The sequence below is a fragment of the Neodiprion virginianus genome, chromosome 7 (assembly GCF_021901495.1).
Source record: "Neodiprion virginianus isolate iyNeoVirg1 chromosome 7, iyNeoVirg1.1, whole genome shotgun sequence".
Lineage (NCBI taxonomy): Eukaryota > Metazoa > Arthropoda > Insecta > Hymenoptera > Diprionidae > Neodiprion > Neodiprion virginianus.
Genome location: NC_060883.1, coordinates 3,849,219 through 3,872,569, shown reverse-complemented (window position 1 = coordinate 3,872,569; position 23,351 = coordinate 3,849,219). Strand labels below are relative to the sequence as shown.

Below are 23,351 nucleotides of genomic sequence, written 5' to 3'. Positions count from 1 at the left end.
GCTACTGAATTTGGGATTGCGCGAAAAACGAATTGAAATAACTTATTGTAAACGTGAACCAGGAACCACGGAGCGCTTATCCTGGTAGTCGAGAAATTTTATTAGCGCACCAACAGCTACTGAATTTGGGATTGCGCGAAAAACGAATTGAAATAACTTATTGTAAACGTGAACCAGGAACCACGGAGCGCTTATCCTGGTAGTCGAGAAATTTTATTATCGGACTGACAGCTACCGAATTTGGGCTTGCGCGAAAAACGAATTGAAATAATTTATTGCAAACATGAACCAGGAACCACGGAGCGCTTATCCTGGAAGTCGAGTTTCACCGCGTAGCAGACCCGCGCAGAAACTAGACAGTGCTTGGTCAAAAGTCACGAGGTCACGAACCTGTACAGCCGGAACTACGCAAAATTACCCCCGAAAGTCAAAAGTCATCAGGTCAAGTACCTGGACAGCCAAAACTACGGAGCGCTTGTTCTGGAAGTCGAGTTCCTGCAGGTAGTGGACCTTGAGCGCAAAAATTACGGAGCGCGTGTCCTGAAAGTCGTGTTTCACCAGGTAGCGGACCTGGAGTAAAGAAATTACGGAGCGCTTGTCCTGGAAGTCGAGTTTCACCGCGTAGCGGACCCGAAGCGCGGGATCCGGGAGGTTGAGAACCCGGTACTCGAAATACGTAGCGGACCCGAAGCGCGGGATGCGGGAGGTTGAGAACCCGGTACTCGAAATTTGCGGAGCGCGACTCTCATCCGTCCGCTCTACTGCGCGGTTCGTTCCAGACTGAAGAATTCGGCTAGCTGATTTGAGATTGGTGACGTCACTTTCTGAACATCCGACATCCAAACTTTGGTTTCGACCTTTTATACTGTGTATGATGATGTATGATGTATGATGTATGATGTGTGATGTATGATGATATGATATGGTGTATGATGTATGATTTTACATTTTACATTTCAGACAAGAAATACGCACTTGATCGTTCTTGCCGATCCCAGACTCAAGCAACTAGGCCCTTCGATGGTCAGCCACTGACTAAAGATATGTTCCTCACTCAACGGGTCAGCTACTAACGCTGCGGTTCTGCGACAGTTGGATGATAAAAATTGCAGCATGTATCATTATTGTCAGACTTCTACTGTAGATCCTATGGGGTTGACGTTACTCTTCTAATTTTGGAAAAAATTCTCATCCAAAAATCGAAGAACGGGACTCTCCTCTGACCGAATAAACTCGAAAAAATCCAAAAAAAAAAAACGTACCAGAACGTGTACAGGATCAAGAGCCGAAAAGAAACGACAAAAAGACCAGTAGTAGGAAAATGACGGAGATAGCATTTCGTTTTTTGTCTGTCGCTTAAAATCCAATACTCGGAGCGTCTTAAGACTGCGCCCAATCGAATTCGCTCGTAAAACTTCGTCGAAATAGTGCATCGAATGATTCATTCCAGAACAGAAGAATCGTGGAATTTTCCCCAATATTGACACTCTCCTGATCAATCTGAATCCCAGGAACGCAGATAACGCACCGAAACAATCGTATTTCCGTAGCTAATAATATGGAGATTAGCTGATCTTCCCTTCATAAATTCAAATATGCACCAGTTACACCGTGTGCCACTTTTTTCGCGAGAATGGCTATTAGTGTTGCCATTTTCGAATAAATAGTAATAATAATTCTTCTATGATACTTAAATGTATGCTTCATAACCTCTTCTAATATTATCAACTCATCAGCATTGCTCACATCGAAAAAAAATCGTACATTCTTCAGGTTTTCACAGTTCTGTTACCCCTCAAACCTTAACATAACAACGACAATTTTTTCCAGCTAAATATTGTAAATACCAATTTCATCAATAAATCAAGTGAGTCGAAATGAAGTGGGAACAAATAAAGGCTTTGTTAACGCTGCACATCCGTTTTTATTTTAATTCCAACTCATTTTATATTACAGTAATCATATTTACCTTACAATAAACATAATATAATAATGCAAAAAATGTTCTTCACAAAGCATGGTGTAGTACATGTATAGAGTATACAAATTTTTTACATTTTAATTGTATTTTTCATCAGCTCAACAACACCATAAATTTCGTCTACTGTACTTTATGTCCTTATGGAAGAATAAATGTGTAATCAGTTAACAAAAAATAGTGTTTCATTTTCTATTGACTATGATATTCCACATCCAAATACCACAACATCTATTGTTCTTCAAGAAAATAACACAGCAAATTACAAAATATGCTTAATTCAGACAGAGTAAATAATTATTATATACGTAATAATTTTTTTACATACAGCAATCAATACTTGTGAACAAACTGCCATTTCTCAGGTCAATTGTTATGAAAAATATCTCCGCTAAAGAGGCGGAAAATCAATTATACGGTTTGGGGATGCTGGGCTGATAATCGGTGGAACTTTTGGCACATGCCTGTTCCTATGTATGTAAAATATACGTAAATCTCCACACGTAATATATATATATATATTAGAAAAATAGCCGGTGGATGAAGTTTTCAGGCATTATTCATACAACTGTCAGGGCAAAAAACTTGATAATACGTACCGCGCAGTGGGGCGATTTATTTCGTATAAATCGAAAAGTTTGAAGGATCGATAGAATAAGTCGGTTCTTCCTCCGTGCGTTAGCACCTTTTCTCTCCGTACCAACCCCATTTCGCTTTTCTCCCGAAGGCAGTATAAGGTTTATAACGGGCGGCGTTAGTTTCAGGATTATGCAGGAATCACTGATAAATATTAAATAGACAAAACTTTTAATTGGCTTGATACTGCCGAACTCTTACCCGTATAATATAATAATTACGACATAATTCACGCAGCGGCGTGATTTAATTTGCGTGTGCGAATTTACGTATCCGTAGGACAAGGTCAAGATGGCGGTAATGCGATGCCTGATAGCGCGCGGGGGAATATAACGCAGATATTACGGTACGATTAAAAATGAACTCTCGAAAAAGGCATTCAAAATTCAAAGCATTTTTTAAAACTTTTTACACCTGATTATTTGCACTGCTTTAGGGCCCCAGGATTCAAGGTTACGACTTGATACGAAATTTATTTACGACCGTTGCTTTTACTACTAACCGCAAGGTGAAAATGTGGCACATTTTTACACGTCAAAAGTTTTTCCATATTTTTTTTTTTAAACCAAAATCACAGGGATCTAGTTTATCCTGTTTTTCAAATAATTCATCTGCATTAAATCTAAGTTGATTTTTTTTTTCTAGAATGATTTTACATTCGTTTTGCAAAAATGTCACCGGGGTTTTTATTCGCGTTTGATTCGAGTTTGATTTCTGTGAAGTGGGATCGACCTGAGAATGCATTGTATATTATGGGTGCACATTGAATGCGGGTGTCGGAACTTTGTTGAAATGAATTTTTATCCAAGAAGAGAGAAACGAAGCAGTTATAAAACGTCGAGAATCCGTCACTGGCACAGCTGGCTTCCTTTAGTTGACGTTGTAGCCTTCGACGAGAATACGACGAGAATAAATATTCCTGGTTGGACTGATGAGACATTCTTGGCGTAGAATGTTTACCGCCGGATCAGAATGAGAGGATACTTCCCAAAGAAGCTTCCTGTATCATAAGTTACTTCCTTGATTCACTTTCAGACCAGTTCGCGTCCCATGAATTGTTCTGCAAACTCAGCGACGCCAGATTGGCAGATTGGCGGGCCGCGAATCTTGCGTGGCGAAAATCGCGGACCCAGTGTAATGCTCGGCGAATAACGCTGAGGTTTTCAGGAGTTCAATCCGTTTGAATTTATGCACCTTTCATCTGTTCATGAAACAGAAAAAAACACAAATTATCATCAAGATTTCATACTCCAGCTTTTTAGGGTAATCGTTTACCAAAGTTTTATTTCAAATATTGAGTTATTGAGAAAATAACTGGAAATATCCTGCATTCAAATATTTTTCATACTCGTGACTTCGAATGGCAGGAAAACAATGACGGTTACACAATACAAAAAATACGGTACTACGTGTGAAGATAACAATAAACGTAATAACAATAATAACAGTAACGGTGATAAAAATAATATAAGAAACCTTGGATCGGCTCATTGAGCTGAGAAATTTTAACGAGCATTAACTCCAGCCACTCTTTGTTCCTCTCAATAATTGTCTCGAAACAGGATTCTTACACCTTGGATGAATTATAGCAAACGCGAGGTAACTTGAATTCTTTTCCAAATCTAATTGTATCCAAATTAAATAAAACAACTTTTATAACGTGTCATTATCACTGCGATTTTTCAGGGTCTCTGCAATATCTTATAATTTAAGCCAACGTTTTTCCAACCCGCAAAAGTGTGTTTTTCACTTAAAAACTTTGAATAGAAATTTACTCCCCGAGGGTCGTCAACAATGCTTGAATGAAAAAATTTTGATACATTTCTGAGAGGTAAATTCTTTGAAAAAAAAAAATTACCCAAGAGATGAATTTGTCAGGCTCCGCGTACTAGAAAGCTTAACACATCGTTGTGCCTGGTTATTATAAACTTTAAAATACGTCTGTTTCGCGTATATATGTATACAAAAAAAGTTCGTACACGCGTGCGTAATCAAGAATTCAGTAGTAAATAAAAATCACTGTATAAAATTTCATATCCATAGCGAGACACATATTTTCAGGTGTTAAATTCAACGTTATCCAGCACGAATTAGACCTTTCCCAATGTTGTTCAACAGTGAAAAGCTCGAAGCTCACTCACAAGGTCTGATGAATCCCGTTTAAATTCCCCTAAACTTTTACGACGTCCTCCAAAGTCCGTCAATTCCCTGCGCAAGGTTGTACGGATAGCATGAATGTATGAGAATATCCGAAAAGGGTCGAGCGACTGAGAAATACGTACAGAGCAACTGCCGCATCATTAAGACTGCAGGGACGAGAGTGAGTTGCAAAACGAATTGCTACAAGACTCACGTGCAAGTTTGTAGGATTAGCGCCTCGGGGTTCAGGCCTTTTCTCACCCCTCGAGTAGGGCGTCTCGGCCTCAAACGACGCCGCTGATGAGGTGACAAAAATCACGGCTCATTCCCGGCCGACGTCGCTGCAGCAGCAGCAGCAGTAGCAGCAGCGAGCGAACCTTCAGGATATTTCAATCTTGTAATAAAGTGGGTAACAAAGTTATCGCGAACAGGGCGTGCAGGCGGCACGTGACCTAACCACCAGTTCCGTAATCACGTTGATTTAATTCAATTATCCGAGTCCTACCCCCACCCCTACCCTCGTATCCCCCCCTCCATCCACTCGATTCAGTCTCACCCCCTATTTCTCTTTCGAGTCTTAATTAAAGCCGACATACTCTGGATTCCGTGGCACCGCATTACATAACTTTGAAACGCCGGGAGCTTCTCTATATCTTCTATACAGGCACAAAAAGATGCAAATTGTTTCTCTCTCGCTTCGCCTGCCGGGCAATGCACACACGGGGTTTTCTCTTTTTTTACACCCTCGTTTTTTTTCACTTTCGCTGTCGTACGAGGTACCCGCCTACAACTAAGCTCATCATCACGAGCACCATGCTCCTACGGTGGCCGCTCAAATCACCTCAGAGACGATTTTTCTCTTCAAAAAGGATGCAGATCCTCAGGACCAATGAACGATGGTACCTAATTAATTGGTGATTGGAATTTGGGCTCGTATTGTACGCTGAGAGAAATTTTTAGTTCCGGTTATCGCTCAGTCTTCAACTATTTTCATTTTTTATCACGACCGAAAAATATAGTTCTAGGTAGAAAATGAAAATTAGTTTTCTAGCCGTTACCGGAAAGTCTAGTATCCGTTACTATTCTTTCTCACTATGATCACTGTTGCTAGATTTTTTTGCAACTGTTGCGAAAATTTGATGCTCGTGCAAGAATAAATTGACGTTAAAGCCTTGTTTAAAATAGTTAGGCGTACCTCGTTTTTCGTCATTCCAACAATATTCAAACAGTTTTTTTAAACGATGCCTGTTTTACTGAATTTTTCTAGATACTGTAACAAATGAAATTTTTCTCAGAGTAACGATTCAAATACGCCCGCCCGGAAGTAAGACACGATCAAGTACAAGCTAGTTTTAAAGGGGTCTTCTAGTGAAGAAGTTTAGAAAAGTCGATTAATTTCTTTTTTTTCTTACTTATTATTATAAGTATCGGCCGAAAGCCGATGTCGAAGTTTCAACAAATTTTGAACAGATAATTGATCAGTATTTCAGTATGAGTGAATAATTAAACAGTACGAATGAGTGTATATAATTTGATTATGTAAAACTGAAAAAATGTAATAAAAAATGTAGTATTTACAATCTTCATAATAAACATGATACGAAACGTTTTATAAATCTATTTGAATTGTAGCTATCCTCAAGTCGTAAATGTTCTGAGTTTAAAGTAGTAGGTATTGGCTTTTCGCTGTATTATTTTTCAATTTTGATCTCAACAAAATAAAATAAACGTAATATTTACAATATTAGGCTTTCCGAAAGTCTCGAGCTGCATTTCGTAGCTTACCCGCTATATTCAACAGTCGACGATACGGTTGCAACAACGAAACGAATGGTTGAGTATAAGCGTCACTTAAGGTTCCGATAAGTTGATAGTTATAATACATCGGGGTGGAGTGTTATAGACTGTGTCATTTCCGGCAGGCGAGCAAAGTTTTGTTGGCTTTAGAACATGACCTCAGTAGTTTCAGAGTACCTATTCTGGCAATCGATATAACCACTTTCCTGTTATAATCGTCGTGAGAACCAACAGAATTGTGAGAGTCATACCCGGTCCTTCCTCCTCCTTATTTAACTTCCGGCATCGTTCAACTAGCCAGCACTTATGTCATCGTTTATAATTGCTGTTGAGTAACAAAGTTGTATGTTTTTTTGGAGGTACATTCGGAACACTGAATCAGAAAAAGAACACAAGATATACTGTTTCCAGAGATCGATCAGCTTCGAATGAAAGGCTTACTGTTTCAAGATTGGTTCCGTTTCTCATTGTCCTCCCAAAGAAGCTTCTCAACAAAAGAAAATGAGTTTCCCCTATCTTGACCAATCTCAGTAGTTTTTCGAGTCCATTTTCACAGTTCACCGGAAATTTCTTCCGTCTTTTAATCGTGTTTATTTTATTTTGGGTACAATCTCACGTTCTTCATTATTCTCGTATCACAAATTACAGTTGGCATATATAGCCGGTTCTGCGTACGGACTCTGATGCCGACATTTTATCGACATTTCAGCGGCTTTATCGACATTTGAGCTGATTCACAGCCGAGCCACAAACCCTTTTTTTCGGGTGCCTCACGATCTGTACGCAAAACCAGTCGTATATACCGACTAATTACTTCGAGTTACCCAAGCAAAAGTACAAAAGTGCGTTCCAGATACTGAATTCCTGTTCCTTTTTCAAAGTTCCTTCGATCCAGGCAGTACCCTGTGCAAGACACATGTGTCACCGATTAGTTGGCGGCAATTCCCGGTTCAGGACACAAGTGCAATTGTACTCTACGATTGTATCTGTGGTAGTCAAGGATATAAAACTCTTCGGAGAAAGAAGCGAGGATCCTGCGCGCCTCGGATGGATGGGATGTCACAGTTGTCGCTTTTCGTATGGCCTGGCCTGGTTCCTTTATTGGAATAGTTTCATTGGCCATGTATTAGCTATCGTCCGTCCTACACATCCCGGCGTAACTCTACCATGGGGGGATCGCCCACCCGTCCACCCCTCAAGCACGTATTTCACCCGGTGACCTCTGCGCGATTCCTACAAAATTCACCTCTCGGTGTTTACGTACGGGATTCGCCCCCCTATTTTTTGTCTCTTTTACCGTTTTCATTTGTATCGCTTTTTGTGCTATAGTCTTCGCTTTTCATGCGGCAATTTAGACGCAGATTTTCACCAACGAAACTACTATAGAGATTATTCGATTCGATAACCGCATTACAGTGAATAATTCACAGTAAAAATAATATGCATTAGTTTTGAGATAACGAATCAATCGTTCTTTTCAGTTCGATTTCTCATTGTTATAGTAATTTTTCTTGTCTCATTTTCACCACCATTGATCTGATTGATCTGATTGACGTTTACCCTGGTCATTACTTTTTTTTTTTAATTTCGTTCTTCAAATTCTTTTCTATTTTTCATTCCCTTATTGGGGATTGTAGTTTATATGTATATTTTTTTTTCTTTCTGTATCGTGAATGGGTGAGACACGAGTGGCAAGAATCTGTGATCCATTAGTCATATTATGCTCATCCATTATCAGGGATAGTCGCAGACGGAAGTCGCTCGTTGTCGTGTTAGAGGAAACACGTGTATCGCCATTTATTTCACACCGTTCGCTTCGATGCGTAGAAGTATATATTCCTGTATTTATCCGTACAACAAATGCGCGAATAGCCTCGAAAATACATAACAATGTACATGGCAATTTCGATGTATTACTTTTGCTAAGTCGCGATAAAAGCAAATTTTTTGCTTTTCATTTTTCAGACGCATGTTTTTCTCATTTTTCCTGCTGATATTTCCGATGCCATGAATTAGGTTTTGAGGAGTATTTCTTTCTTCCAATGACACATGCATTTAAATACGAACATCAACTTTTGTACACCGAAGTCGATCAAACCTTGCAGTTTGTTGTCAGAGAATAATAAAGACACGAATTGTTCTTGTTGATACGAATTGGGAAAGTTTTACCAAAGTACAATCGAGCGAGTCTTGCGAATTTTTCTGGTAATGAATCGGGAATGTTTTCGTTTGATTAAAGTAAACGATCGAGCCTGGGTGAAATCTTTTCAAACTGACTAAAAACTCCGTGAATATTTTTTCAATTCATATTAATACAACTCGATGTTTGAAAAATCACGACAATTATAATCTTCTGTAGAAGTACCGCGAGTAATATCCTGCTCTACATTTCCGGAGGAAAATATGCGGTACAGAAAAGTTTGTATTGTTTAACGAGTATATGTTTGAAATTTGACAGAACCGAAAGCTGAGGTATTCTCACCACGTAAAATATTGCGGAAAGAAATGATCCACTCCCTTCTCTCACGGTTGTATTTTACCCGAGCGAAAGTTGTGATAGAAAAAAATAAAGAAACTTAAAACAAACGCGTATGTCCTTACTCTAAACGCAGTCATTTTTTACACCATGTTCTCGCTACTCCGAGGTTGGAGGACTCCTCTTTTTTCCTCTACTTTTTATTCCTTCAGCCTGTTTCATGCCTCACTGTCTCTCAAGTCACAAAACCACATTGCGAAATATTTATACCTCGCAATTTTACACGATTCAACATTATTCTACAGTTTATCCGGCAATCGAGAGGTTAAAATTATTATACGAATTTGAAATGTACATTTTTTAAATGAGATGTTGACGAAATTAAGAATAGAAGCTTGTTTGGTGAAAAGTGAATCTTATTGGAATAGAAAAAATTTTGTATATACATATTTATATATGTATGCATATTTTCATCGTGAAAGACGATGAAATTTTGATAGTTCAAGTAAGAATTTTTTACTCGCTACATTTAGAGAATTTTTTTTAGTTTCGGTTTCCGCTCAGTCCTTAACTATTTTCAATTTTTACCACAATCGAAAAATACAGTTCTAGGTAGAAAATGAAAATTAGTTTTCTAGCTTTTACCGGAAAGTCCAAGTATCCGTTACTATTCTTTCTCATTACGATCACTGTTGCTATATTTTCTTGCAACTGTTGCGAAAATTTATTGCTCGTGCAACGTTAAATTGACGTTGAAGCCTTGTTTAGCTAAAAAAGTAGAGTAAACCTCGCAAACTGATTCTGCGTTGCAATTGGCAAAAAAGGATCGACAATATCGCAAAATGTTTACGCGTACCTCGTTTTTCGTAAACAATATTCAAACAGTCTTTTTTAAAGATACCTGTTTTACTGAATTTTTCTAGTTACTGTAACAAATGAAATTTTTCTCCGTACAGAGTTTCGATCTTGCTACGATTGGATGTCAGAAAAGAACATCGGCCGTACACCGATCATAAGATGAATCAACAAGGAATAGGAAATTCGAGAAAAACCACCGTCTCGTGTTGTGTATCCATAAAAAATGTCCTTTCAGAAATAAAGATCGGTGTACAAATACGTAGGTATACATACATATATACATACATAGAAAGAGGCGAACATGACATAATATATCCAGCAGTCTGTTAAACTCGCAATTTGTCCGTGAGTTGCTCGGTTCGTCGCTGTTCAAGCGAATACGGTGAAAGATACGACGGTATTTGTTTGCCCTGGCAGTTGGACCCTGTGAATATTTTTCCTCCTGGTCCTGGAAGAGAAAAAAGAAAAATCGAGAGAGGGAAGTAGAGGGAGAGAGAGATGGGAAGAGAGAGGGAGAGCTTTCCGCGTCCCTCCGTTCGTTTGCGGAAGCTCGCGTCCTCCGGAGTCGCAGCGTCGCGACGCGAGACTCGGTGGCGGTGGAAAGCGGAAGAAACCATGAAGCTGTAAGAAACGTTTCGCTTCATTCCGGAAAACGGGCGACATATTTTATCGCCGAACCCAGCGGCGGGTGGGTTCGAGGAAAAGTGGGGGGCGGGGGGGAGGAAGTGACACGTGAGACTCGGGGCTTCGCAAATGGGGTTGTAGCCGTCTTGTAAGATCCCCCCGAACCTCGCCGAAACCCGGAAGACGGGCAATCGAATACCGCGAGAAAACAGAAGCGGAGGAAATGGAAACGGGATAAACAGGAACCACGAACTGTATTCCGAATTCAGCAGCCCCATTAAAATACAGCTACTTTCTAACAAGGCAGTCTGTTTGAGAATTTATGTCGATCGTTACACTTCAAATATTTGATTATAACGAGAGCTCTGATTAATCTCTTCAGTCGTGAAAACAGGAATTAACCATTGTTTCGAGATTTTTCTACAAGGATTATTAGTGGAATATTTTACAACATATCGAGAAAATTTTTCAGAAACATTTCTGATTTTCGGTACTGAATACGGTTTTTAATGTTCAAAACTTTAGACGAATTTGAATTGTAATTACTTGCGATCGGGAGACAAAAAAATTTATGCAGTCAAAATGTAAAATTTTGATCGAAGAAGGGTTGGAAATAAAATCGCAATATGACAGCTGATGGAATAAATTAAAGGATTATACTTTGACTCTTTGATGCGTCGAAAGTTATTGAAATCGGGAAAATATTTCATTCTGCGCGACAGTTATTTTTTGCTCCAATTCTTAAGTGAGGATTTTTAATTTGAGAAATAATATTACACCTAACGTAACAGCTGAAACCCCAAGAGACACATTTTTTTATTTACAATTGCATCAAGTTCCCAAGGAAGCTTATAAACTATCCAATATCCAGCAAACTCTGTATGCTGATTTGTCTTGATTATGTTCTACGATAATTGATCATTCGAAATTTTAAATATCTAATATATTACAGTTACATTCGCGTAATTACACTTGTAGTTACTATTTTTTCTTCTTCAAAATTACGAACCACAATTGCAATTGGTATTTTTTTTTTCTTTCTTTGAATTACAAATGACAATGGTGAGTATAATAAGAAAATTACAAAGTAATCAGTAACGCCTGGTAAAAAATTACGAAATTAATCAGTATCGTTTCTTTGCCCAGCTATAAATTACAATTTCACTTACAACACCAATTTGTAATCACGATGTAATCAATTACAGAAATTATTCAGTGGCACCCAACTATATGTTAACAACTGACACACGTATAAACCGTTCTAAATATTATCCTTCGTCAATGTTTATTGATTATAATTTCAAGTTCCTTGCTTCCTATCGTTTTTTTCAAATTGTAGTTTTGTTTATTCTGTTTTTTTTTTTTTTTTTTTGTTTTGTTTTACTTCTTTCAAAATTCTCACCCGTTCCGCCACGTGCAAAGTACACCTTATATCAAATCTCCTCGGATATTCCATTCCGCTTCGCAAATTAGGATATACAAGGTGAGCACCGGCTGTTCGAATCGTTCGTGTCGCCGAGGTTTCGCATCTGGCATACTCTCCTCCCCGCTTACCGGCAGGTATGTATCTCAGAACGGTCCGGATCTTCAATGGGGTTTCAGCGTATCTACAAGGAATATTAAGCGGGATTCCCTAATCGTCTAGCTCTTAACGCTCCGCCCTCAGCCTCAGCAATGCTGCCAGCGTCATATTCCGTGAATTTGAATTCCAGACTTTGCTCCTGCGCAGGCAAGAAATGCCCTGTAATTAGGGGCTGGAAAGCAACTCTGCCGGAATGTTTAGCTTCTGTTTTTCTTCGTTCGCATTTTACGAAAATGCCTTTTGGCGATTTTTCGAAAACCACGGCTAAATTTACTTTGCAAGCGATATTTTGATGTAAAGAAAATGAAAAAAAAAAATACATACGCGCGGATTTTCTGGAATTTTTACTATTTGCAATTATTTTCAGAGACTCGATGTTAGGGCAACAACAACAATTTTCACATCGAAATATGACGCTAAGAATAATACTGAGAATTAAATTCAGTTATATTGATGAAAAAAAAGAAAAAAAATAAATTGAAATAAGTTGGAAGTGAAAATGAAAACCAAATCTATGATGAAAATGTATGATTTCTGTTGTTATTCGTCCAGTTTGTTGGCTGATTATTTTATACGGGGATATAAGCTATTGAAACGAAATTCAGATACCTACTGACAATTCTCAGCAAAATTTGACCTAATATTATATTCTGAAATCTTTGATATTTCCACTTTTTTTTTTTTTTTTTTTCACAACATTCACGAAGCTGAACAGAGGCGTCGGTATATTTTCCACAGTGAACTTTCTCAGGTTCTGTTTCAATGGGAAACATGGATATTTTGAAAAAAATTTCAGCTAGAAAACTCAAATTTCTTCAATTGAAAATCAGCGTGTAACATTTTCTTATAAATTCTATAGACTTGGAATAATATATTACCAGAAAAGTTATATCCAATTTGATTGGTACGACTAGTTTACTCAATTGTTTCTAAATTTCGATTGTTTTGCAGAAAAATCCTGACCTACATAAGTTCAAATCGAAATTCGTCTCTCATTATGCTTGATTTTGCCGCCCGTGTATTATTTGACATTGCTTTCCAGCTGCGATCGTACGAGATAGAACACGTATTTAAGCGTAATAAATGGGTGAAAATGTAGGATCGTCCCAGCGAGGAGTCAAAAATTCACATGATTTATGTGCAGCGAAAGTAAGTGAGCTTCTACTGATTAATAATACACCCCTGAGAGACAGCAAACAGCCTTTTACCTCGTCTCGTTGGGATATCCGCGATGCCTTGTCCTCGTATTTTCGTTCCTCGAAGAAACCCGACTCGTCGTTGAATTAATGACTGTGCCTGTAAATTTGAAATAAAAAATTTTATAAAAAGGGCCAAGAGCTTGGGTTTTTAAGAAACACGAATAAACGACAGAAGAAAGATGAATATTACAAAAAAGATTTTTCTAATTTTAAGGCAACAACTCGAAACTTGATAAAAATCACGGTATAAAAATTCTTCTCGAAATTTATCGTTTAATCAACGAAAAAAGAAGCAATTATCGGACCTGGATTTGCGTAGAATGTGAATAAGAGAGAGAAAAAAAAATTCGTATTTGCATATTCTGAAAAAGTCAGATGACGGTAGATTTAAAGTGAAAAAATGTCCAACGGGCATTGAATGAGGATGGTGTTTGAAGATCGTCAAGTATCAAGTCGGAAGAGACGTAGATCGAGTACGTTCTTCGAGCTAGTGAATTCTTCCCCTGAGAGAAAACGTTCAGAGGCTTCTTCGTCAATTTTTAAGCTCGATCAATCAACCAGTCCTCTCTCAATCTGTCTATCGATTCTCCAAATTCTACTGCAAATAGATGTCGCATCCGAAGAGAGAAATAGGATTTTTCCTCAAGTGGACTTGGAGAGGAGAAGCACAAGAGAATAAAAAAGAAAAAAAGTAAAAGGAAACACTGCTAAATTCTCATCGATTCAATCATTTTCACGATAAATCCACACCAATAATATTATGTTACATAAAGTTACTGCATCATTTTTTTCGTTGAAAAAATCCCAGGAATTGACGAAATTCGAATCATAATTAAATTCTTAGAAAATATTCACAAACGAGTATATATTTCATCCATTTTACTCTACGAGAAAATAACTTTAGACGATTTTCAAAGAAGTAAAATATAAGCTAACTGAACAGGGAGAGAAAGAAAAGAGCAGATTTTACTAAAAATTCCAGAAAAAGAAGGATTCGTTGAGATTTCTGATAAAAAAAAAAAAGCACTCCAGTCAACGATATATTTCATTAAAAATGTAGTAGATTTCACGAAATACATTTTACCAAGAAAAACCTAACGTGCCACATTTTCCTACAATTTTAAGTAAAATCTGCTCTTTTATTTCACTCCATGAAATTAGCGTTTTTCGCACGTTAAACATCGAACGGTTAGAAGAATATATTTGTGGAATAAAATAAAAAAATAAAACAAAAATGATGCGATGATAATACTAAAGTTTGAAAGGCAGGTAAAAATATCACTTTTCTCGAATCTTCGTCATTTTAACTTCGAGAAAAAATTGTTTCCTAATTCAATTCCACTCAATATATCGCATATCAGCACAAGATAAAAACCAACAAATTCTAATTAACGAAATTTTGAGACAAAGATGTTTTAACGATGGGACCCTAAAGGTTCGGAGTCGGCATGCCATGCCAACACCCATAAGGCGAGGCTTTCGGTTCCGGCTAAGAAGAGCGTGCAAAAAACAAAACTAAACAACAACAATAATAATAATAATATACGACAGGTACAACTTAATAGCGCCGACTTATTCACAGGCCCAAAGGCATTACTTTTACGAGGCAATAAATAATTAGCTCAAGCCTAACACGCTGCTTTTAAATACGTATAATATATATGTGTGTGTATATATATATATATATATATGTATATATGTATTGTATAATACATAACAGGCGAAGCAATGCTCAGGTGAAGCAAAAGCCGCCCCTCGTCTTAACTACCGCCCGGAAATTAGGCGTGTTGCATTCATGAGTTTCCTCTTTAAGAGCAAGGCCGAATTTGCCGCCTTTAGATGCGAGGATTACGTCTAGATACTGTGGAAAAAAAAAAAAATGATTTTGAAATTGAGTGGGACGACGATAAATTTTGCACGTCGCACGCTTGATTTGAAAATTACAGGGTGTAACGTTCAAACTTAACGCTCCGTATCACCGAAAATCTTAGGAATTTGGTAATGAGGATCGAATTTTTTCATCACCGAGTATTTTTCGATCGCAATTGTTTTTTGCCTCAATTTTTTACGCACGTTGAGAGATATTTTTTGATTCTGGTTAATGGGTGGAAATTGATTTATCTGCTTTCATTTTTTTACCATAGGCGATGAATATCTACAGTAATTCAGGGTTGAAAATGAAAATAATTGTTTTATTGGGGATGGGACGAAGAAATTTAACCTGTGTTACTATTTGTTTCAATTATTAACTTAGCGTTTGATCGGTTCGCTACTTTTTTAATCATTTCAATGACAAGATTCAAAGAAAAAAAAAAAAAAAAAAAACATTGAAAATTATGATATCGTGAGAATTGACGAACGGATTTCAATTAAAATTGGTATCGCGATATTTTTTTTTCGTCGGTAATCACGGATCTTAGGTGAAATATGCAAAATTTAAATTTAGCGTATAAAAGCATTTGGATTTTGATGAAAATACGTAAGTTTGTTGTGGGGTTGATCACGAATCTGAAGTTTATGGTGAAATCTATGGTGGGTAAAAAATCTAAAAATATTCTAATTTTGGTAGAAATCGGTAGGCGGAAGTTTTTTTGGGTCACCGAAAACTAATCCAAGCTTTGCCTTTCAAAATTTGTAATCATGGATACACTATAACGGTTGAAAATAAAAAAAATCGTTATATTTTCATTTAACACGGTATCCAAGGGCTTTAAAATCGTTATTTACGAATCTGAATTTGTGGTTCGAAATTCGAATTGGATATAATACTTTTTTTTTTTTTTTTTTACGAACTTGGAATCTGCAGTTTAAGAACGGGAAATTCGAGGGCTGGCTGATGGCCGGTCTTAAGCCGCTTGTTTTTAATTGCAATAACCTAATGACGGTGAAACGATAAATTGATGTACCAAAAGACGTATCTAATATTAAAATAACCAGAAAATGTGATATCGCATGCTAATTATAACCGCATTGAAAATAGTTACGTGTACCTGTTGCATTTTCTTACAGTTTAAACAATACTAAAATCAACCATTGTAAGAATACCAATCTTACTATAAACATGGACCAACTTTGATAACGAGTGAAATCGTTCTTTGTGCACGGGATAAAAAATCTGATGGTGAAATTGGCTCGCAAAGAAATGCCTTGCTAACGTTGAAGGCAGAAGAAAAACAAAAAAAAACGTAATCAAGTATCGTCTTAGATTCTCGAAACAAAATTTTCTCCAATACTCATAATGCTTCGATCACATCAGCTTCGTATTAAAAATTTTTTGAAAATACCGCAAGAAGACGATGCAAAGCGTGAGCCGTTGGCACAAAGAATTTGGATTCGGACAACGTGAGGAGTGAAATTTATTTGAAAGGTTGGATTCGGTTCGGTTCTGTCCGGGTTCTGGCGGGAATTCTCCTCCGGAGAAAACATTATCGGTGCTTGTAGACAGGAGGGCGTTGAGGCTGCCGGTATTGGCAGGACGAAATTGATTCCACAAGACGAACGGACATTCGAGGTCCTGCCGGCCAAGCAAGGAAGGAAGGAAGGAAGAAGGAGTGGAGTTGGAGCAGCGGTCGCTGTCTTCCGAATACAAGGAATTGATCACCGGCTTCTTTTATTTGACACCAGGAATCCTTTATGTCCTCCAACGGAATGGTTTCGCGGGTTGAAGGGAAGGGATGGAAGGAGGGGTGTGACACGAACACCCCGTTTCACCCTCGTCTCGACCCAGCGAAACGATACACTTTTAATGCCGTGGGTTTTTTACGTTTATTACATATTTTTATCGGACGGACGATCATGAATTTGTCTGGCAAATGATGGAAAAGATTGAATAAAAAAAAAAATTGGAACTCGATGTGAATTCGATTGTAAATACCATTCAAGCTGTTTCGATGTTTTTACTTTTCTACGTTTTTACTGATATGAAAAAAGGTAATGGTTTCGGTGGAAAAACAATTTATTTATTTTTTTTGAATCTTAACGAACCTTCACGTTTTCGAACTCTGCGCTGAGTAAAACAGGTATAGTTGAAAAAAAATTGTTTGAATATTGTTGGGATTACGAAAAAAATAGGAATCGTCAAAATCATCATTTTAATCAATCATTTCCGCAAATCAAAGATCACCGTCATTTTTCTTAGCTACTTTTTTGTTTCTACTTAGTTTTGATTTTGTACGGATAAACATTGATATTAAAATTCGCAGAGTAATTATTCTCAAACCTTGCACACTTGCGAAAAATCTTGCAAAGAATTTACCTACTTCTCAGAGTTTCCGTTCTGCCTATTTAGATTCTGGACTGCAGCAGATGGCGCGATAAAAACGTTGAAACCTCATCATATGCGGGGCATGAAAACTCGATACTTTCTACCGACTTTTGCCGAATTCAGAGAAGAGTGTACAGTTTTATGCCCAACCGTCTCTCCGAGGACCAAGGATCTGCACTTTCCGAAAAGTCGGTTAGCCATAAAAAATTCTACCGGATGCGCCTGAAATCGACAAAATCGAGATGCGTGCAATTTTACCAATGAGTCGGTTTAAAAATACTCAAACAAGTAGAATCCAAGCTTTTCATAGAGGAAATTATTAACTCGAGTTGTTAATAGAATCTTATACTTCAGGGATAATAATAACAATTAAAATAAAAAAAAAAAAAACAAAAAAAAAATATGTACAATGTATATATTATGATAAAAACAAAAAATGTAATATACTTGTAATAAATTTATACAGACATTTAACACAATTCTTAAATCGTGTCTGTTCCTTTTTTCTTCGTCCTTTCCTTCTTTGTTACGGAGAAAAGCACGCGGGTTAAAAAAAGACGCGTATATAACCTAAATCGGTGAAAAGCGAGAAGGATTTGAACGGCTTCCGAACGATAACCACAATTCAAATTTAATAGCTATCATATTTCCGGGGTGTTTGAACGAAGATGAGAAAATTTCTCCGAGGTGAAGTGACTGTCAAAACACTTCTCTTTGCCTCGTAAAAAGAGAGATAAAAGCGATAAGGGTAAAAGGAGAGATCAAAATAAGGAAGAAAAAGAAAACACGGTACGGATCTGTCTGTTAAAATTTCAACGCACGTAAATCTTAAAAAAAAGCACAAAGCGTGCTCTCACTGTCAATTATTCGAGGTTGAATTGCTGCCTTATTTACGATTTCAAATCATCCGTCTAACTCATATTTTGGTGTTATAAAGAAACATGTTTTGCAAAGTTGATTAATCGAATTGCGTGAGTCTGTTTAATGAATTTTTTATAAACTGTTCAATAGATGCAATTTCAATTTAAAACGGACAAACTTCGAGACCCGATTCAAGTGTTGATACAGATTTTTCTGTAAATTGAACGACACGTGGGTATATTTGAGAATTTTCTGAAAAAATCAGAGAGACAGAGAGAGAGAGAGTTGTAAGAAAATTGATTATTATCTTGCGCGGGTTTAAATTTCTGGCCGGATACGCGGTTAGTAAAAAGCTCATTTCCGGAAGGGTTGAAGTATAAACCGAAACCAACGTCAATGACCGCGAATGCTGCAGCAGTCAAAGCTGGGTGGATAAAATATTGAACGAGGTTCGATTAACTTTTCAACTTGAATAAATATTTACCCGAGAGCTTGCAAGCTCGTCCAAAACCTGCGATGCAGTTCGTGTTAATTATTCAATCTTGCAGCAGGCTAGCCGGCATTGCAACCGGGGCACTCGATTTGTCCGGTGCTCTTGGATCCGTTCAAAGCTCAGCTGCAAGCTCAAAAGCTCGCGGCAGATGCCGCGAAGCACATCGTTTGATCGATCTCGTTCTTTTTTATTTTGCCTTTTACGGCTTATTTTACGTTGCGAAACAAAACAAACATAACAGTATAAGAACAGGGAAGAAAAACTTGATAAAAAAAAAAAAGAAAAAAAAAACGAGAACAGTGGCGGGATGTAAAAAATTCTTTTCCCTCTTCTTTTTTCTTCCTCCTCTTCTTCTTCTTATGACGCGCGCCGGGCTGTAAAATTCATCCTGCATCCGCAAATCCCGCGGGGAGTTTGCGCTGCTCCTCGGCAAGAGTCATGAACGATTCATCTCATTTCCCAACGTATTTCCGCAGCTTGGCTTCGCTCGGCCTCTGTAAAGTTTTTGATGAGCCAAGACGGCAAGACGCTCGTGGTTATGCATTTCCAGATATTCCGTTTCACCTGGCGATGTCTTTCGCACGCAGGCAATTTATTGCGGTCAGAATAATAAACTTTCCTGTTTCGAAACATTCCGAGTTCTTCATTTTATCCCCGTTTATGACGCGTAATATGATTAAAAAAAATTCTCTGCCTCAATTATCAGTCTCATTTCGTACGATTTTGAAAGTTTTCCAAAAATGTTTGTAAAAAAATTATCTTAGTCGTTATCTAAATCATTTGAACCGTCATGAATTACTGATCATATTCCCATTTATAACACAGAATTTGATTGAAAAACTTCTCTGCCTCATTTATCAGTCATTTTATACGCTTTTGAAAATTTTTCAAAAATGTTTTTAACGCGATCATTTCAGTTGTTATCAAAAACATTTCAACCATCCTGAAACTCTGATTCTATTCCCAATTACAAGAACTAATCTGATTAAAGAAATTCTCTCATTTAATTTTCGGTTTCATTGCGTACAATTTTGGAAATATTATAAAAATTTTGGTACATAACGCAATCATTTTAGTTTCTAGGAAAAATATTCTATAAATATTCGAAATGTAATAATTGCAGTAAAAGATAGCCGATTTAAACATATGCATAAATGGGTGTGAGAAAAGTATTGCAAGTTTCTTGGAAATTGCGAGAAATTCTCGCGTCGTTCAGGAAGGAGCAGGTAAAACGTCGTCCTGTGACAGTTTAGTCCTTCTCTCTTCTTCTTATTTTTTTTTTTTTATTTTTTTTTTTCTCTTCATCGTTCTGTTTTTTCTTTCATCTTCTTCTTCTTTTTCTTTTTCTCCTTCAGCAACGTTACATATTAAATTGCCAGCTGGTGCGGCTATATATTCCCGTTGGAATTAACTTTTTTACGACAACTGTCACGTGGAAAGAAGGAGACGACGCGCGGCTTCCGCGGAGCTTCAGAAATTTGACGTACCGAGATAACCGCAACGAATTATGAGAATCCCGGCCAAAGAAATTAAAATCTTCATTCAACAGTACGAAAATTTGTCGTCGTCTGGAATTCGGACAATTTCGCAATATAACTTCTTGAAAAAAAAAACAAACAAAACAAACAAATTGAAAAGAAAAAATAAAGACATTAAACCCGACACAAGTAAAATAATTTTCTTCGCTCGAGTCAAAATTCAAAGACAAAATAAAAAAATCCACCAGGATCCGCACACGGTTCGAGTGAGAAAAAGAAAACGTGTTTTATACTCGTTTGTGAGATGAGCGAGAATCTGCGTGGCTGCAACGGTTTATTACCTACAATTTTTTACCCCATAACGCATCGTGGTTCCGTTCGCGTGTGAAGTTGAATTTTTTTATTTTTTTTTTTGTTGGGAGAGGGGGATTTAGTTAACAACTGTAATTATCGACTCAGGGATTTATGGACTGTATTCTATAGTTAAAATAAACACTGAATCTCTCTTTTTCAGCCTTGAGCAACGCGCTGCGGGATTCTTTCTCTTATTTTTTACCCTTGCATGATTTTTTCGTATCCAGCCAAACCTTGAATTCACATTTTTCGTCTCGTTTTTTCACTTATTTTTCCCGATCAAACCGCTGATTCACTGTTTCGGAATTCGTTCAAAGTATATCGAACAGAAAATCTCAAGGTACCTTGGATGCTCGTTTCGTGATCATTCCATGTATCGATATAAGGCATTCTATGCCAAATCCACTCATTTTTTACACATCGAATCATATTTTTAACGTTGATATTTGTATGCGAAAGATTATTCACTTGTAAAATGAAAACAAGATCAATTCAGAGCTGCTTGAAATTGAAAAACCTGACCATTAACGATTGAATTGAAATAAATAACGAGTAGATTTTCATTCAGCCGGGATAAGATTTACTCACCAATTACATACGAAGAAATGTTACTTCTATACAAGCAGTATCCTCCGATATTTCAAGGAAACAATTTTTACATTACATAGTTTATCAAATGCATAATCGGACGAGATATTTACTTGTCCGTTGTCAAACTAATTTCCTGACGTAATTAAACAATCGTTATCTGCACGGGACACCCGGTACATTGCGGCAAAACCCGGCGAAGTGAATATTAAATATAATAGAATCAATTTTCTATGGCAGGTGTTAAAATTATAAGGCATCGAGGATCGATACGGAGTGAGAGAGGGAAGCGGGTCTCTCTCTCAGCTGCCGCAACGGATAGTCGAAACTAGCGAGGTTCGATATAATTAGGGGCATTAACCGTTTTTCATAATTATTACCCAGATGCAGCGGCAACCGATAATCATACAGCCCCGATACGGGAACGTACCAAACACCGGGCACCGAAAACCCTCTTCGACTTCCATTTATGCCTTACGAGCCGGTCTTTGAAACCCGAAATTTTCAAATTCAATTGCTGTAAAATTAGTTCCACTCGTTGTCAGTTTTGTTTTATGAAGCTACTGTAACCAATTAACTACCATATTAATCATTCCTGTTTCTTTTCAAGCTCGCTTTTATTGCTACGAAAAACAAAAGGAAAATTAATATTCCGGTAAGATGAAAAATCCGAGTTGAATGATCTGCAAAATATGTCGACAATTGTTACGAAACGCAGATAAATGAGTGAATTAAAAAAAAATTAGTTCCACATATTGTCAGTTTTGTTTTATGAAGCTACTGTAACCAATTAACGACGATATTAATCATTAATGTTATTTTCAGGCTCGCTGTTATTGTTATAAAAAAAAAGGAAATGAAAATTCAGATAAGATGAAAAATCCGAGTTTAATGATTTAGAAAAAATTATGATAATTATTACGAGATGCGGATGAATAAACGAATTAAAAAAAAAAAAAAAAAAAAAACAACTTTCATTCAATTTACACGTAATTATAACATTTAGATAACAAAATCTGAAATTTTCAAGAATCTATTCGTAGGATTTTATATGGGGTCCTTTGTTATTGTATACGTGGTAATTATATGTAGTGTCGTAATATGCAGGGGTAGATGTTACCTGCTTGGTAAACGGTTGCATATCTGGCACGCTGCAATTATATTCGTGGGTATTAATTTACGTCTTAACGAGGATCGACGGAAAACAAGGCTGACGGGATAAATAAACGCGATACTCGTTGCACGAATGCGATGTTATACAGACGCGTGTGTGTGTCTTTGGCGAGCCGGGATGCGATTAAATTAACGGAAATTCAGTTTACCAGACGCGTATTAAATGGAATTTCGATACGAACGTATTACAATGAATGGATTTGTACCAGATTCACGGGGCAAATAATCTGCGTATATATTCGAAAGCGTGCGTATATAACTGAACGCAAACGTCGTTTCTATGTTGTAAAATATTATACCGGTACAACCGCAATTATCTACACACCGATAGAAACCATTTTAGAATTATTCGGGAGCCTCTTTGAAATTTCAACAATTTCATTCTACTCAAACAAGACATTCAAACATTCATATCCTTTTCGAATTTCAACCAATCTAATCAAACAATACATCGCTAATGACTTTTCGTTATTCGATTCAAATTTATAACATAAATTGTACCATTCATTCGAGCAGGGGAAATAATTTAACTTGCATAACTCGAGTCTCCTAAATAATTGAAACTATTTTTTTTTTTTAACAACTGGTGTTGATTCTCTTGAAAAAAGGTTCAATCATTTTTACTTATTCATTTATTTATTTTTTTTTTCCTTTTTCAAACAAACATTAATGATTCCAGTTTATTTCAAACTACATCAGTTGACTGATATTAGTCAACCATTCCAATTAAAAATTGTTACGACACTTTAAATAATTACCTGGATTAATTTCTGTACTGATTTGTCTGACGCGTGTTGTATTTTGTCTGGTGAAAAGAAAAAAACAACCAACAAATAATATTCAATCAATTG

At 37.0% G+C, this 23,351-nt stretch overlaps 1 protein-coding gene across 5 annotated transcripts in view; it reads right to left on the bottom strand.

Annotated features, from left to right (window-relative positions):
• Positions 1-1,927: 1,927 nt before the first annotated feature.
• The window catches only part of LOC124308940 (uncharacterized), a 92,508-nt gene continuing 71,084 nt past the window's right edge, over positions 1,928-23,351 (bottom strand). For 2 of the 5 annotated variants that reach the window (XR_006909145.1, XR_006909148.1), the window contains 2 exons: positions 13,299-13,386; positions 11,585-12,229 (listed from right to left, as the gene is read on the bottom strand). Coding sequence is in view for 1 of the 5 variants with exons in the window: in XM_046772119.1 (XP_046628075.1) it covers positions 3,778-3,815; positions 10,170-10,332; positions 11,911-12,115; positions 13,299-13,386 (494 nt within the window). In the remaining 4 variants the exon portion in view is untranslated. Of the gene's footprint in view, positions 3,816-10,169; positions 10,333-11,584; positions 12,230-13,298; positions 13,387-23,351 lie in introns of those variants that run through there. The other 3 variants (XM_046772119.1, XR_006909146.1, XR_006909147.1) reach the window with 3 other exon arrangements.